The sequence below is a fragment of the Podarcis tiliguerta genome, assembly GCF_965153285.1.
Source record: "Podarcis tiliguerta genome assembly, chromosome: 7".
In the NCBI taxonomy this organism is placed as follows: Eukaryota; Metazoa; Chordata; class Lepidosauria; order Squamata; family Lacertidae; genus Podarcis; species Podarcis tiliguerta.
The window spans coordinates 31,736,820-31,755,302 of record NC_139540.1 but is presented as its reverse complement, the minus strand read 5'-3'; the positions used below and the strand labels follow the sequence as shown (position 1 = coordinate 31,755,302).

The 18,483-nt window shown below is 42.2% G+C and overlaps 1 protein-coding gene across 5 annotated transcripts in view; it reads right to left on the bottom strand.

Annotated features, from left to right (window-relative positions):
- The window catches only part of STAU2 (staufen double-stranded RNA binding protein 2), a 141,977-nt gene extending 123,665 nt beyond the window's left edge, over positions 1–18,312 (bottom strand). For 2 of the 5 annotated variants that reach the window (XM_083451084.1, XM_083451085.1), the window contains exons 1-5: positions 17,986–18,147; positions 13,693–13,900; positions 12,130–12,260; positions 9,793–9,952; positions 6,769–6,904 (exon numbers count right to left, since the gene is read on the bottom strand). In XM_083451084.1, coding sequence (XP_083307210.1) covers positions 6,769–6,904; positions 9,793–9,952; positions 12,130–12,260; positions 13,693–13,891 — 626 coding nt within the window. In that variant the 5' untranslated portion in view covers positions 13,892–13,900; positions 17,986–18,147. Of the gene's footprint in view, positions 1–6,768; positions 6,905–9,792; positions 9,953–12,129; positions 12,261–13,692; positions 13,901–17,733; positions 17,934–17,985 lie in introns of those variants that run through there. The other 3 variants (XM_083451083.1, XM_083451082.1, XM_083451081.1) reach the window with 3 other exon arrangements.
- Between the last annotated feature and the right edge of the window lie 171 nt (positions 18,313–18,483).

Sequence of the window (18,483 nt, the reverse complement as noted above, 5' to 3'; positions counted from 1 at the left end):
CATAAGTCAACAGTGCGATGCAGCAGCAAAAAAAGGCTACTGCTATTCTAGGCTGCGTCAACAGAGGTATGGGCATAGCCAGGGGGCGGGGGGCGCAGATGCCCCTCCTAAATCAAGTAAATAAATAAAAATACTTAACTGACCAACTGTGTCGCAGATAACTCAGTTTTCCCACCCCCACAACGTAAAACCTGCCCCCGCTAAAATAAATCATGGCTATGCTCATTAATAGAAGTATAGTGTACCGATCAAGGGGCCACACCTTGAAAGCCTGAGTTCATTCTGAGCTTTGGCCCACTTGACCTTCTCCCTGCAACTGTTAGCTACTCTTGTATACTTCTCCTTTGTTTTTTCTTCTTTCTTCCACTTCTTGTACATTCCCTTCTTACTTTCCTATATATATATAAGATCCTTAAGCAGCCACACCATTTTCTTTAGGTGTCCCCCTCTTTTTCTTGTTGGAATTGTCTGCCTTTGTGCCTTCAATATTTCACCTTTAAGAAACTCCCAACCATCTTGGGCTTCCTTCTCTCTGAGTATTTCTGACCAGGGGACTTCACACTCAGCTTTCCATTCCCTGTGTATAATAAAACCCTAGAGGACATAATCACTTCCTCTCAAGGTTCCTTGTACTTCCACTTCATCAGTCAGTTCCTCCCTGTTGGTGAGGACCAGGTTCAAGAGAGATGACCCCTTGTTGCTTCTTCTACTTTCTGGGAAATGAAATTGTCAGCAAGGAAATCGAGGAATTTGTTGGACCTTACATTCTTGGCAGAGTTTGAATTCCAACAAATATCAGGATAGTTGAGGTCTCCTATAACTACTATATCTCTCCTTTTTGAAGGAGAATGGGCAAGCATCCATTATAGGCAACTTTTTGTGCAACAAGCTATGTTCAAAAACTACAATAGGTGTTCCCAGATAAATGTGCTAAAAACTCTGTTCTTATCTTAAAAATAAAGATCGGGAGCCAAAGCTTTAAGACTGCCAACCAGTCTCTTATCTCAAAAGGACATGGTCCCTTTCCAAAAATATAGCTCCATTAGGAACACATATTGGGATCTGCAGAAGGGCTCAAGGGAATTTAACTTGAACAGCATTTGACTCAGACAACACTCCCCTAATCCAAACAGCAGCTCCAAAAATAAATTAGAAAGTTACCCTCGAATTAAAAATGTTAATATCTGCAGGGATATACTGACCACCTTAGGTATAGAAAAGGTGTAGTATAGCAGATGAATTAGCTTGAGCTTTCTGGGATGCAAAGGATATGTGACAGAGTATGATGGAATACTACCCCCAAATATTGGAAGCTTTTAACTTGTTCCATAATTTGGTTATTCAGAATTCTGCTTAACCCCTAATCCATATATATATATAGCTAGCAGATGTCCTTTTGGGTCATTTTCAAGATCAATCAGAAACAGACTGAACAAGGTGGGGCAAGTATACATCTTTGCCTAGCTCCCTTGGCCATGGACATATCTTTAGTAAGCTGTCCAATTGCCACATCTAATTTGTAAAAGGCTATTGCTAGTGGTACCTCAGGTTAAGAACTTAATTCGTTCCGGAGGTCTGTTCTTAACCTGAGGTACCACTTTAGCTAATGGGGTCTCCCGCTGCCACCGCACAATTTCTGTTCTCAGCCTGAAGCAAAATTCTTAACCTGAGGTACTATTTCTGGGTCAGCAGAGTCTGTAACCTGAAGTGTCTGTGACCTGAAGCATCTGTAACTTGAAGCGTCTGTAACCCAAGGTACCACTGTAGCTTGAATAAGGGGGGGGGGGGGAGACTTTTATCAACAAGAATGTCATCTAACAATGTCATTTCTGCCACAGCTTGCCCTAATCAAAAAGTGCCTTAATATCCATGAAGACAGTAAACAGCTTTTCCTGCAGGGGTCTTGGATATTTTTTAACAAGGTGGCAAAGCACAAGACAGTAGGTAAAGGGTTGAGTGGTTCTCTCTAAATGCTGCTTGAAAATCAGTAAGTATATTCTGATTCCAAAAAAGTAAATTAATCTATTAAGAACCTAGGATATAACTTCGCCATTAACTGATAGCAAACTGCTAAGTCTCTAGATTTCTGGATCATTAGCTTGACCCTTTAAAAAAATGAGTACTAATGGTGCTCTCTTCTAGCTAGAAGGGATCATATTAGAACTGTTTATTGTAGTAATAAGGGCAGTCAACAATAGCTAATACACTTAAAAGCTCTGCAAGAATATAGTCAATTCCTGGAGTCCTTTTCACTCTTCAGCTAATTATATTATACTGTATGTGAAACATCTTTCGGAGAGACTGGGTTCTATTTTGTGGGGCTGCTAATACAGAACCATAAAGAGGGTCTACATTGGATGCAAGGCCATCTAGGAATGTAACAATGGGTCTAAAGTGGTCCTCCCAGACCTGTGCCAAGATACAACAATTTAGAACTTCAAATCAAGAGCATAAAGCTCCCAAAGTCAGCTAGCAGAAGGTTCTAGAGTCGTTATTAAGAGAAGCATTTAAAAGCAGCAACCATGAATCATTCTGACACTTTTTATGAGACAATAAGGTCTGATTTCCCACCCCCACCCCCGTTGAAAATAGCTTGGGGAAAGATAGTTTTACCCCAATTTCCTGTAAGAAATATAGGAGCCTCTTAGTGCTCTTTTCATCAAACTGCGCTCATCAAACCATTGGATGCTTCCGGATTTATTGGGACCAAAACTCCTGGGAGAGAGATTTTGTTCATGTGTTATGACCTCCTGGAGAAGTTGTATTAGCTTCTCAATTGCCTCCATAATGGTAGTAGAGGGTTTCTCAGACAATATTATAGATTTATGTAAACTGGGCCGCTGTGACAGAGCTTAGTATCAACAAGGTGACCATTTAGTTCTTAACTTCTGAGGGCCTTCAGTTATAGAGTTAATTTGGTGAGATTGGATTGATCACAATGTTATGACAGTCAAGGTGTTATACTCTCATCCATTTTAATACTTTAAGAAAACTATTATGAGACAAAACACTATAACCACCCTATTGCTAAGATTCTGGAAAAAATAGATATGAAATAATAGGAAAGTACTGGAAAAAGCTTTTGGGTGAGCTTTCTGCAGTCAAAGCTAAACACAAATGACAAATTCATACTGCCCTCTGATGGCCTAGGAGAATTATTCTACGTTGCACTGCTGCAGCCACTTGACTAAGTCATTATGAACATAATAACTCTCTCTCTCTGCATCTCCTGTAGATATAGTTCACAGTTCTCCAAATATGGACACAAGTAAGGACACTGTAACCTGCCTCCTTTCCCATATCTAGTTTCTACATTACTCCAGCTGTGTGGAAGCCATCATAAAAGTTTTCATGGGACACCATCTCTAACCAAATCTAACCACATGAGCTAAGCAAATCATACCCTCATATCACATCAAATCTCTTCTCCAATCACAAAGGCACAGGGTAGCATTCCCCAGGGATTTTCTTGCAGCTGTGTTCAAAAGTGAAAAGAAATCATGGGGAACAGATTGACAGCTACTTCAAAATTCACTGCACATAACTGTATGACAGGAAAGCAGCCTTCAGCCATAGGGTAGGTCATATAGAATCCCTCACCTCCTCAGAAGAACAGGGAGGCAGGTAACACCAGGCTTACTGTGTGGTCAGAAACTATGGAGAGTTGTCTTTCCATAACATGATTAACTTTCCATCCAAAGTAGTAAACAATACAGCAAATGCATGACATGAAACCCCACAGGTTTGTTTTGTGCTTAATGAAAGCAGCTTCATAAGGCTGTGATTTTGAGTAGGGATGGTGGTAGGGCTTAACCACCTGTAGTTTCCCCTGCTCAAAATCATCCCTCAGTTACAGATCCATTTTACAAGGATAATTACAGATTTGAACCCAAGGAGGAAAAGTCAGTGGAGAAATAATTACATGCAGGTGCACCACCCCTCAGCTCAAAATCACAGCCTCCTTGCTTTTGATTTACAAAAAGGCTGTTGGATTTTCCTTACATGCAGTTTGGGTGTAATGTGTAGATTACCCTGTAGTTAGCCTCTTGAGAAGTACACTAGTACATGAAAACTGAATGCAAAAGCCTTTTGTTGCTGTTTTAAAAAGGTAGGATCATTGGATCTGCTCATACTTCAAAAGCATACCTCTGCTAAATAAGTTGGATACTAGTTCTGATTCATTTGTGGGTTTTGTATGCCCAAATTTGAAGAAACCAGGAGGATGCAAAGGACTGAATGAATCCCAATGTCCTACCCCAACAGAGACATGCTATTATTTTACTATACTTGCACTGGCTAGTGGGGTTTGAATAGTCACAGCTTTCCCAGTGTATCCCTGAAAACAGACTGCCTACTACAGAGCAACATCACTGGAGAGAGAGCTAAAATTCACCCAACTCTCACAGGAGTCCCAGTGCAGGACTGCCCCTTCTTACCCTGTATGCACACCAAACCACAATCAGGGTGCTGCATTCAAGAGAGTAGGCTCACATGCAAGTAAGTCCCTGTAGGGTAATCATCTCTGAATGACCCAAGCAAGAAAGCCAAGCTACATGCTGCAGGGACATTTTGTAAGTGTTACGATCTCAGTCTTTCCAATTCATTCTGTACTTCAGGAATCTGAATTGGACTATTCTGAACTCCCCTGCCAAGAACATTCCATGTTTAACGTTTGCTTTATTTCTTTTCACTTAAAATATTTCTATCCCACTTTTCTGCTTCTCCCCATCCTGCCCTAAACAGGCACATGTGGTTCCACATTCTTCCTAGGATTGTCAGGGAAATGCAAGTCCTTCAAACATTAGGTTGGCTTGCCTGCTCTGGTGGACAGTTCTCCAGATGAGTTGCAAGTTTCAATATGAGAATTCACTACCAAGCCCTTTTGGCTATCTTTAGAAATATTAGCCAGGGAAATGGCTTGCATTGAAGGGTGCATGAGAATAAGGCACTGGGAGGGGGAAATGGGAATGCATTTCAAATCCATCGCCACCCAAATTATTTGCACAACATTTCCCACTTTGGCTGTACTAAGAAACAAGCTGCTTTGATAAAAGAATAGCAGTATGTATTTTTAAAAATTCTACACTTTGATTAATATACAACACAGTCCAACCCCCTTATCTACCATGCTGGAAGAATGGGAGGCAGATGGAAGCTACCAACAGTGTTAGCCAATGGAAATCCCAAAATGGGGTATTTATGGGGGTGGGGTAGGCTGGCTCAGGATCTAGAAGATCATGTGCTGCCATCATGAGACAGCAACAGGACTGATCTGGGTCACTTTGATGCACCAACCTGGGAGCTGGCACAGTGAAGCAGTAGGGCTGTGGATGCACACTGGCTGCGCTGCTTCATCAAATCTGCCACTCTCCCTGCTAGGAGTTACGACTGCAGCCCTAACGAAGAGATTAATCAACTAAAGAGTTGCTTGATAAATTGGTAGAGGCCAACACAGCATCCACTGAGGCTGAGCCACTGAGAGTTCAACGCACACTTGCTTGTTTTATTTTCTTTTTATTTTCTGGGGATGTTTGGGCTCTGGGATAGTATATTTTATAAGGAATGAAAACATAAATACTATTCTAATAATCAGTAGTATTTTTTGTTTATTGTATGTACTTCCTTCAATGTATCAAAAAGCACCTATATTGATATTTGCAGATTTATTTTTATTATTGGCAGATTTAACATATAAAAAAGAAAATGAAAAATGAATACACAGCAAATGGTTAATCAAGGAAAAGAAAATATTATCCTGTGCCACCTTGATTTATTTAGACCTCTAAACATCTATATCCCTTCTATCTTCTACCATGGGATTCAAGACAGTGTACATGACGTTCCCAGGTGGTCTTCCATGTAGGAAATGACCAGATTGACAGCTGCTTAACACAGCAAGTTGGCAGCAACATCTGTCCTTTGACCATGCCCTGGGACCACTGTGTGGGAGATCTCTTTTGCGATAATGCTATAATCATTCTTTGATTTGGGGGGGGGGTGTCAATTAACTATTGGTGGGGGAAGGCAGAGAAACTGATGATCACATGCCCTTAGATGACCAGGTTACAAAACCATAATGATGTTAATAATGCCTAACTGGATCAAAATGCTTAGAAAACACAACTGTCTCCTGGGGGTTGGGGATGTTCCCAGATGGAGTAAGGGTATTTTGTGACCTCTATTGACGAAGCTGCTGCTACAGATCACTTTCACAGGCTTTCATAGGCTTCTGAAGCTTGTGAATTGCAATCATATCCACATTTACCAGAAAACAAATGAATTCAGTGAGACTTACTTCTGAATAGTCGTGTATAAGATTGTACTGTCAGTCTTTAAAAAATGTAGAGACCAGCTTGAAAATGAAAGCTTTGCTATTCTCACATAACAGCTGTTGAGAGATCACATCCATTCTTAGGAATGTCTTAAACGGGAGATTTGTAAAATGCAGAATTGCGGTGGGGTTGTTTTTTAAAAAAATAATAAGCCAAATGCTATCCAGTAACAACATCTGCAAACTGAAGAATGCCATAAATATCTACTGGGATGGACGAACAGTTCCGTTTCCTGCTAACTTTCCAGATGCAGCTTCTCAATCTCATCCAGAAGGAAAGGGAAATTTCAGAATTCAGAGCACACTTGAAGCAGATAAGATGTCAACTAATGAAAAGCAAGAAGTAGAAATGGGAGGCTAAAAAGCTGCCCTGAGCTTGCTTTCTGAAGAGCAGTCAGAACCAGGAAAATTAAAGGAACACTTGAAAACACACAAACCTCTGATTGTACATGCCTCGAAAGTTATAATTTGCTCTGTAGTTTGGAACTGGCTTTTGATCTAACGGCCTATAGATGGCGGGCTCTCCTCTTTTCATAGCAAGACCATTCAACTCCACTGTTGGGGTAATGCTGCCTGTCAAAAATAAGAAGATATAACCAGCATTTAAGAAGTGAAATAGAAATACAAAGTTCAACACTGCTTCCATTTTTAACTTAAATTATTAGTGGTTAGAATGCAGAACTGGCTTTTAAAAAATCAGATCTAGATTTGGGTACAAGATTCTACAGACGTCTCAGGCATGGAGGTAGTCTTGTTGATTTCATTTATTTTTATATGGTTTTTAAAAAATATTTATAGCCTGTCCTTCATCCATTCAGATACCAGATTTTTACTGAAACTACAAAAGGCAGCAAGCAGTCTGCATCCTCTACGGTGCATTTTCTTAGCAATGTTTGCTAAGCAGGATGGAGCAAATGATATTCCTACCTAGATGGAAAATCTTAACTATGTATGAAAGCACAAAGGATAACAGGCATATTTTGCTCCCAATAAAGATACATGAAAAAAGCAAGCATGAATTGGTTTCCTAGGGCATGTGCACTCACATGGCTATTCCTACATTCCTGTGCACAACTGTAGCCAAGAACCAGCTTTTCTCACTGGTGCTTTTGAGACTCCTAACCCCACTCCTCACACACAACTGGCCAGCTACCAAGTTCTTGACACAGTCCCTCTACTGCAGAGGTGGGGAAACTGGATGCAGCTGGTGGCTGGCCGGATCTCTATCTCCCTCATCCCCTGCAGGCCAAGTCTGTCACTCCCCTGGCATCACAAAGACATCAGGTGATCTACTTTTGCCCACAGTTTGGAATCAAACCATACAAAGCCACAGCTCTGTGCTTTGCAAATGCCAATGATCTGTCATCTACCCACCACTAGGTTGAGTGGCTTTCTCTGCAACGGCCTCACAACTTTTGAATTCATTGCTAACCAATGAATTAAACTTCAGAGAGGCCTTAAAAACTCACTCATTTTCACTAGCTTATTCATTAGTGACTCTCTGTGCTGCTAATGAGTGCCTTCTCAATAGCAAATGGTTTTGTGGAAAAAAATGTGTTTTATTTTTGAACTGAAAGTGTATGTATTACTGCCAGGTTTTATAAATGTTTGTATGTGTTAAAGAAGATTTGGTATTCTACTTCTGTTTTACTATTGTTGGAAATTGTATTTTTATCTGGTATTGCATAAGCTGCCTTGAGTATGTTTTACTCATAGTCTATAAATACTTTAAATAAATAAAATGTATTTGGTTTCTAAAATTCTTGCATTTTCTTCACAAGTAGCACCCAAGATAGCTTACAGAAGCAAAACAAAAAGAAATGCAATAAAACATTTTATAAGCAGTGTGGCATTGTAATATCTTACAAAACTCCTCCTAGTGGTGTAGCAATGAAAACTACTAGCCCATTTGCAAAGCTAAGAAGGTCTAATATGGTTTAAAAATTGGATGGGAAACCGCATGTTGTGATTCCTGCATTGCAGGGGGTTGGACCAAGTGACCCTCAGGGAAATCTCTTCCAACTTTACAATTCTATGAAACAAGTTTCACATCAATTTCTTTACTGGGTGGTCTTCCATGTAAGAACTGAATATTGTGAAGCTACCCTATATATAGGATAACTAACACCAGAAAGGCAAAATAATACACTGTATTAGACCAAATGTCACTCCACACAACACTTTATCTTTGTAATTTGCACAGAATAAGTGCCGGTAATTTTGTACTGATAAAGAGAACTATTTATAAATTATTATTATTATTTGTTAGTTTAATTTTAAAACATCCTACATCCATTTAAACCATGCAAGGCATAACAGGTCAATCACATGAATACAACACACAATAAAAACAGATCTTTGAAAAATCTAAAACAATCATTACAACATACACAGCAGAAAACATTAACAATGACACTAATGACTAATATTCATGCTTAGTCTACAAAAAACCTGAATGAAAAAAACACAGCTTAAGTTGGCATCAAAAGGTAGCTACTGAGGGTGGCAATCATACTTTCAGAGGGAGGGTGTCCAACAGTCAATGTGCCAGTACAGAGAAGGCCCTGTATTGTGTCACCACAGAAAACAGAAAGCACCAGCAAACTTCCTCTGCCAATCTCAACAGATGTACTGGGAATGGCAAGGCATTGCCAATATGAAGTGAAATACCCCAAAATGTAGTAATCTACATTCTATAGACTGTAGAATGTAGTAATTTACATTCTGAAACAAATTCTACATTCAGAACTCTTGTTAGTTCAGCTTTGGAGAGTCTCAAGTTTTATTTTAATATAGATCAGTATGAAACTGCTATAGTAGTAAAAGTTTTATCATCTCATTTTGACAAATAAAGCAGAAACACACAACATTTTAGTTGGTCCTGTCATGATCTTACTATACCAACAGAACTGTTACTAGTGGTGATTTTCTGTCAAAAACATAGTTTGCTTTTAGAAAAGTGATATAGTAGATCTGATGTCCCTCCTTTTGCAATTTAGCAACATAGGTTTTGAATCACAAGTGTTCTACAGCCCTCTGCTGGTCAAACAGTGCAAAATGTATAACCGAACGCATCCTTTGAATGTACTTTCTCATGACACCCTCTTGCAAAGACACGAGTTAAAATTCTTCCTTGTCTAGCTTTATTAAGATAAATAAGCAGTTCAAATGTGTTGATTTTGTGTCTGGTCACTATTCCCTCCCCCAACAAATTAATGCAGTTCATATTAATGCAATTTACATACTTTGGAGCTGAATCTTGCAGAAATATGAAAGCTCAATAGCTCTTGCTATATAAAATGAATAATTATGCAATCTCATGATAAGAGTATAGCTTTTCATCATTTTGCTGATTCCTGTTTTCCAGCTTCACTTATGGTTGCTATATACCGCAGCTGAAATGACACTAACCCAGGCTGAACACATTCATGAATATTGTGGCAAGTAGAATGGTGACTTACCTGGATTATTATTAACATTGTTTTTGGGTGGTCTAGGTGCTGGTTTGGGGAGGGTAGTTTCACTCAGAGCTTTGCTAGCAGCAGAATGATGAGCCTTTTTAATACTGCTTCCTTCAGCATCCCATGTCTGCTCTCCAAGAGTCAGCTGCACCGTGAACATCTTCAAAGACGTAAAGGGCAAGTAAATAAGGCCAATGTTAGCAAGAGCAACCCTTGTGAAATATGTCATCTACTCTCCAGAGATTTTGGATTGACTCTCATCAGCCCTAGCAAGCACAGGTGACTAGTGAATATATTACCTCTAGTTTACAAGCACCAGGTGTATCTGCATGTTCATATTGCCCACCACCACTTTTTTGCACAGCTGATGGAACAACTTCAGAACTATTGGTAATGTGGGTGGCAAATTTCCCACTCCCGGAGTGCAGGTGTCCTTGGAAGCACTGCACAGAGCTAAGGAGGAAGTAAGAAGAGCAATGCTCTTCCCCACTTCTTCTTTCAGCTGAGATTAGAAGCTGAGCAGAATGATCAAAAGGGAATGTTAGCGAAAGGGGAGCAACCTGTGAGACTGGAGTGGAGACCAGGGGGAAAATACACACACAAAAGTCAGGACCATTGAAACTGATCCTCTTGAAATGGCTTGTTTTCATCCACACCCACCATAAACCACAAATCACATTAATGAAATGTAGAAATCATGGGCCTGGTATTTTCCTGTACTGCCATGGCAGCAAAACAGGGACCAAAGGGACAAATCCTTATAGATCCTCTTATTTTTTACTATCAAATCATAGGTCACCTCTGTGACCCTGCATTCTGAGACTTGTTGGTGTTTTTTGTCTTCCTATGTAAAAATGAAAAAGATTGAAAAGGATCTCTGCCTTGGCTCAGTGTCACAGTCTGCCAATTTAAGCTTTAATTTGAAGGTAGCTTTGGAAGGGCCCTATGTCTATCTCATATATTAGTTTCACCTTTTAAGTTGAATTACTGAAATAAATGAACTTTTCCACAATATTCTAATTTTTCAAGTTTCACCTGTAGAACTGCAGGGAAAAGCAAAGATCTTGTGTATGTTTCTGTATGTACCTACCAAAGCAACCTTTACCAAAGCACCCAAGTTTGGATGCAGAACTATGTAACAGCTGGCATAAGCTTAGATACTAAGGTGTATCCTTCTGTTTATGAAAAGAATTTGAATCTAGCAGATGCTCCTGCTGCCAGACAAGGGAGAGAGATTTTTCCTGACTGTTCCCTTCCCCTTGTGCCCCACCCCACCCCACCTCCCATGCTGTTCTGCAGAGGGCACAAGGGACTGTAGGGGAAGGAGAAATCTGAGAAAATGGTCTCTTCCACAATTTACTAGCAAGTCCATCCTGTGAGCAAAGTTCCACTCTGGGTCACTATAGATCCAGATGTGTATGTGTGTGTACACCCTACAATTATTTTAAGTAATGTACAAGCAGCTACACACCAGGCATTGGAGGGGGGCGTTAAAGATCTCCAAATAAATATTCCCAAAGAAGAATGGAGTCAAATTTTAATAGCCAGATCCTCTTTTATTGTATCAACCAATTATAAAGCCAACTGCATCAAAATCACTACCTGGTGGCACTGGTTTCCCTGGAAAACAGGATGATGAAGAAGGCAGAAGATGGAAAATGTTGGTTTTATGACGTCACGAAAGGGTATTTCTTCCATTTGTGGTAAAAAGGTAAAGGGTAAAGGGACCCCTGACCATTAGGTCCAGTCGTGACCGACACTGGGGTTGCGGCGCTCATCTCGCTTTATTGGCCGAGGGAGCCGGCGTACAGCTTCCGGGTGATGTGGCCAGCATGACTAAGCCGCTTCTGGCGAACCAGAGCAGCGTACAGAAACGCCGATTACCTTCCCGCCAGAGCAGTACCTATTTATCTACTTGCACTTTGACGTGCTTTCGAACTGCTAGGTAGGCAGGAGCTGGGACCGAGCAACGGGAGCTCACCCCGTCGCAGGGATTCGAACCGCCAACCTTCTGATCGGCAAGTCCTAGGCTCTGTGGTTTAACCCACAGTGCCACCCGCATCCCCCATTTGTGGTAGGGGTGCATTAAAACAAAGCAGTTTTGGAACTGTGTGGTTGAAATCATAAGGGAAAGTTTGTACAACTGAGCCTTATTAAATTGCTAGCAATGTTGAAGACTGGAGTTAATTATGTGTGTAGGAAAGAAAAAAATCATATACTTAGTGGCAACCCAAAGTTATAGAACTGCAGGCATGTTACACTCAGCAAGGATTACTCTGTTCATAATCTGTTCTAACGGTAACAAATGGCATATACAATGGAAATGTATGAAGTTACCTTGGCATGAGCAGGTCCTCGTTCATTCAAGAGCTTATACAGAGGTTGAATTCTATTGAAACGGGCCAACTCATTTACCAGACACATTGGAGTTTTCTCTTTGGGGTTTGCCATGTTATCTTGTAAAGGACCTGTAAATAAAATTGATACAAGGTTGTTTTTATATGGAAACATCATCATCAGTTTGTAGAAATAGTAAAAAAATAAAAAAACACTAGCTAAAACTTTGAAAAACAAATCTCAGATACCATGTTGAAGAAAAAACTGAATTTGGATGGTAAGTCTAAAAGTCACCTAAGGTATTTTTACTTCAACCATATGAATCTTAAAATATATGTTATATAAATTCTTTAATGTTAAAGTTACTAATTACAACCTTTATGAGTACTTCAAATAATTAAAACCTGTTATGTGCTTGTCTTTGGCACATACTAAAATTTCTTGAACTCAATCTGTGTATTGCATCCATACCTGACCCGAGTCACATTCTGCTCATGCAATTCACCCAATGGTGGAAAGAGGGAGAGGAGAGGCAGTTTTCGCAGATTCCTCCCCCCCCCCCCCACACACCTGCAAGCAGTGGCGTAGCTAGCTGCTTGGGCGCCCGGGGCAGCACAAAAGTTCTGCACCCGGGGGCGGCGCAAGCCGGGGCAGAGCACACTGTACAGAACCTCCGAGTCCACAAGCCCCACGTTGACGTTTCGGGCAGCACAGAGCCTGCAGGTGTCTGAGCCAGGGCGTCACTCCCCAGAAGAGACGTGTGGCTCGGCGCACTGCAGGCCACTGATGGCATCCGGGGCGGCCCACACCCACCGCACCCCCCCTTCCTATGCCACCGCCCGCAGGCCCCTAAAAATAAAACTGCTCCAGAAGGCTGGAGGGTCTACCAGAACAACATGAAAGATGGCATGGGGGGCACCACTGCAAAAGGGAGAATCGGCTTCCATTAGCAGAAGGGCAAGTCTAGATCTAACCCATTTTTTCTGTTTATTGTTTCTCCATTTCTAGCATCTCCTCTAATCTAAGCCTTTTAATCACTGCTCCCTGAACTGAAGAAAGCTTGGGAATTGCTAATATTTTATTCCTCCTGTGATTTCATTTCTTCTCCTATTGTTTATGTTCATTAACAACACAAACTTTCATTGCAGGTTTACTTTTGGGGCCAGTGTTTCAGTTTACAAGGACAGGAACAATGTTTTACTTACAGAGCTACAAAAGAAATACCACTTGCTGCCAAAAAAAAAACAACAACAAAAAAGTCTTAGACATTTTGTCCTAGTGTAGAAAACACACTTGGATAACTTCATGCAGTTTTAAACGTTTCAGTAGAAGGTACAGTCAAGCTGGGAGAGAGGTGAGTTCTTTTCAGGGCTTCTATAGAGTCCAGGAAACAAAACTCTACTTTAAGCTAAATTCAGTAAAAGCAGTGAAACTGTACTAATTGTGTTTTAGGTGTTTTTGAGTATTTCTTTCATTCTGTGCTCTTTGTGAATCACTTATTCCAACCCCCCTAACGCTGATAATACAAAATGAAAATACAATTTAAATCCACCACCGCCTTACCCTGTGAGTTGCTAGAAGGTATGGAATCCACCTGACCAGTTGTGGAATTATTACAATTGACAGCTGCTTCTGGAATGGATCCATTCACTGAGGGCTGAAGAACCACTGAACCTGTTGCTGTTACTGGTGGGGTTAGCACTGCTGGAGACTGGGGAGATCCAGAGTGATTTGGTGTGGTCTGCATCATGACTTGTGCCATTGATTTTTACTGAAGGGGGGAAAGATACACCAAAGTATTAGTATTATTTTGTGCTTCTTTCCATCCGTAAGGGAAAGCACAAATATGACCAGCAATCCAAATGAACTGTTCAAAAACGGTTTTCAATTAAAGAAATTATCAGTCTTGGCTGTATTAGCTACGTCTTTCATATTTTCAGCTCTGATGCCAGGGCCAGACCAAGACATTTTGGCACCTGAGGTGAACCACAAAATGCCTCCCCCCCCCCCACACACTGCCAGAGAAGAAGGAGTGAGTGAAGACCTGCATCAGGAACAAAGTAGAGGGATAAAGATCCACAGCGGGATCTGCTGCCTGAGGTGGTTGCCTCATCTTGCCTCATGGGTGGGCAGGCCCTGTCTGGTGCTTTACACCAACTGAATACAGACTCTTAAGGGCACCTTCCATGGGAGAGCTTATTGGTGGCTTCTCCCTGGTTTGGAACTTTTTGCACTCGAGGTCTGACAAAGCCTGAACCACTTGTGTTTGTGAGAGGGGATGTTATTGTTTTGTTTTTGTGCTTTTATCCTGTATTTTTATTTTGTGAACCACCCTGAGATCTTCGGATAAAGGGGAGTATATAAATTTAGTAAATAATACAGCCGTACCTTGGATCTCAAACACCTTGGCTCCCGAACAAATCGGCTCCTGAATGATCAAAACCCAGAAGTCGCTAATCATAACCCCCATGTAAATTGTGGGCTTACTGTACAGAGTTTATCATTTCCTTCAACTAAGCAGTAGCTGTCAATCAATGAAATCCTATGCACCTCTACAAAGAATTAAGTCGCATTGAGTTCAATGGGACTTTCTACCATGTAAGTGCATGAGACTGTGGCTAATGTTTTCACTGAAAGGCTCTTGAACCACCTGACTAATTTGCAACAGCAAGGGTGTTATTCAAAAGACTATTGCATGTAGTCAATATTTAAAGTGCCGGAGATAAAGTTATTGGTACTGGGCTAAAATGATATCAGCCATTGGGCCATGACATCTGGCTGCTCAACCAATGGCATCAAAACTAGGTAGCTGAGTAGGCAGGTCAGAGGTCAAAAAGATTAGAGTTAATAAAAATGCAACCCATCATATTGATGTATTATTTGACAGTTTAACAATCAGAAAAGTAAAGATAGTGGCTTGCAACAATGTCCCAATTCATTTATTCTGTCTCTCGTTCCCTCTTATGAAAGCTGTCCAGAACTCCTATAAACCAAATGTTTACTCCATAACTTTTTGTCACGAACTATCTGTGACTGACACACATTTTCACATACTGCACTGCCCTTACTAAAGTTCATGTATCACTATGTATTTTAGCAACTTAAAATATTACTATGACCAGATGTAAAAATGTTTTAATGGAATTAATCAGTTCAGAGAGTAACCAATATTAAAGCACTCGTAACAGCTAATCCAATAAAACTGAAACTGGGAGAGATGTCTGAAACCAAACTATTAATGGATTAATTCAAATCAGTATGTGAAATTCCTTCAGCCTCCTTGCCCTTTCACCTTTCTGTCTCATGGTACCTCTTCTGAGTCCTCAAGCATGCCCCGCATGCTTGTCCCCAACACTGTGTGCCTAATGAAAATGAGCTAAAAGACAACTTTTCCTCAGAAAAGCTGGGTTGCTTTGCTTATAGGCACTTGGGAGTATTTATAAACATTCCAGGCCATCACACCAACTTAATCAATTGGTGTCAGATCATCACTAGCACAATACAAATATATTTTTACTTGGTATTTTTTCCTTTACTAATTGACTATACAACATATATCATCTACTTGTAAACATAACTTTGTATGATCTTTAAAACCCTGATCTTTGAAAACTAATCTATTCATTTACTTTCATTTCTAACCTACTCATTCTCTTGGGCATTACAACTAAATATCAGAAGACACAATCCCCTTGTTGAAGCTATGTAACCTGGGTGCAGTCAGTACCTGTATAGGAGATAACCACCTATGTAGACTGTCTTGAGCTCCATCATGAAAGGTGGGGGAGAAGTTAAAAAAATGAAAGAAAGCCACTGATGCCTTCCTGCATAACTTTTGTTTCTCACCTTCAAACACAATTGCAACTCCATCAGATCTAACATGACAGAGTATTACATAGGTGAGGAGGTGGGCATGCCCCACATTCATTTAGGGTTGCTGGTGGGACTGATGGGCATTATGGATTGCAGGGGGCCAACTTGTATCTGCAGAACCACTGGATTCTACACTGGATGGACCACTGGATTCTACACCAGGGGAAACTTACATCTTTCAAGGATAGTTCCTGTGTATGATGCTTTTTTATATACAGTGGTGCCTCGCAAGATGAAATTAATCCGTTCCGCGAGTCTCTTCGTCTTGCGGTTTTTTCGTCCTGTGAAGCACGGCTATTAACGGCTTAGCGGCTATTAACGGCTTAGTGGCTTTAAGAAAAAGGAAACAAACTCGCAAGAACTCGCAAGACGTTTCGTCTTGCGAAGCAAGCCCATAGGGAAATTCGTCTTGCGGAACGACTAAAAAAACGGAAAACTCTTTCGTCTAGCGAGTTTTTTCGTCTTGCGAGGCATTTGTCTTGCGGGGCACCACTGTACTGATATTACATTAATATATTACAGATATTACAGTACAGCACCACTGTACTGATATTACATTAATAAATGTAATATCAAATTGAACCTGCTGTAGAATGTAGTCACCCATTTCCAGGCAGCATCTGCACTGGTTCTGCAGATATATGCTGTTCCTCTGCAAGCCATAACTCCCATCAGTCTTGGTGGGCCACTTAATGGTTTTCTGCCCATTTTAACAATTGTATTTCACTGTGCTAAATGATGTATTATTTTTAATTGTATTTTCATTGCTATTTTTGGTTCTTACATATTTTGTATTCTACTGTATCACAATTTTAACTCCATAGAATTCAAATTTTAAAACAGTAAAATACAATAAAGAAGTGCAAAAATACAATTAAAATCTATATGAAATGTGATGGATGTACCGTTCCCTCATCTTTTAACCACAAATCTACAGACATGCCATGGGCCAACTAAATGAGGCTCACAAGAACACAGGTGGCCCAAGACCACAGTTTGGGACTCCTTGATCTAAACTGCCCTGAGCCTCTTGGAGAAAAGTCAGGATACAAATATAAAAAATGTTCATTGTTAAAATAATGGCCCAAGGCATAGTACAAACAAAACACGGCTACAACAGAACACAAAATCACATGGGGGGGAGACGATGATAGGACAAGAGATGCTTTAAGTGTTCAAGTAATTTATAGGCGGTGCAACTTGCAGTCAAATGAAGAATTCAAGCCATGCTTCCTCAGGTCAGAAGCCTCCTGCCTAACTCCACATTAAAGGATGAACCATGGGGATAAAGAAAGTGGTGAATCAAGGGTTCCCTACACAGTCCCTGGACTTGGGAATGAGCTGTGAAGATCAATACAGCTTCCACTAGGTGCCGCAGCAACTGAGCCAAAAAAAAGTCACACCCTCTCTAGGGACAGCCATGGAGGAGGAGGAGGAGGAAGAAGAAGAAGAAGAGGCTAGTTTTGGAGGTTTTTTAGCTAAGCAATGAAGGGGTCCAATAACCAGAGCTCTGCGGCCCAATAGAAACAGGTAGGTATTGATATAAAGTGGACGGAGAACTTGTTTCCCTTTTGGGAGTGGGGGGCATCCCTTATTTCAAGGCACGTCCATTCCAAGGAGGAGGAGGAGAGCGTTGGGTTCTTTCTGGCTGCTCAGGCGTGCTCTTTTATTTTGTGTTTGTTTTGCCTTGCGAGAGCAGCACGCTGCTCCCCGGGCGGCCGTCCCTCTCACCTGCGCGCCTCGTCCGCCCCGCAAGAGCGACCGACCAGACTCAGGACGACGACGACTGAGTCCCCGACCCGCCCGCCTCCGGGGCAGAGCGGGAAGGAGGGCGGCAAGGCAGGGAGGCGGCTCCCCTCACGCCGCGGAGGCTCCAGCATCTCCCGAGCCCGGCGTCAGCCGGTGCGCCCGCCTCTGCTCCCCCCCAGTCCCTCCCGGTGTCCCGTCGGGGCCCGTCCGGGCACCCCCCGCGGCCTCAGTTACCTGGTTCCCAGGGACACTTTGGAGACGCCTCCAACATCGGCAAACACTAAAGAGAACTGACCCCGCCGCCGCGCCTCGGCCGCCGCCGGCCCCAACCAACCGCTCCGCCACCCCCCCGCCGGCCGGCCGCGGCGCTAGGCCCGCAGCCGCCGCGGCCTGCTCGCCGGTGCCGGCCGCAGAGCCACGGCCTAGAGCTCCCTGGACCATCCCGCTCCCGGGCCGCCGCGGCGGAAGCCTCCCCGCGCGCGACCCCCGCCGCCGCTCCCCCCCTCTCCTGGCGGCGCAAATGGCCCCGTCCGCATCCCCTTCCCTTCGCGCCGCCCGAGCGGCGGTGGACTCGCCGCGCCCCCCAGCGGCAGCTCCGGGCACCGCAGGGCTCTTTCCGATAAACGTCGCTTGAGACCGCCGGGTTTGTGGCCCCCCGTGTGGCGAGCGCCGCGGGAAGGAGCGGAGCGGGGTTGCGAGGCGCCTGACGCCACTCGTTGCACCTGCATCGGA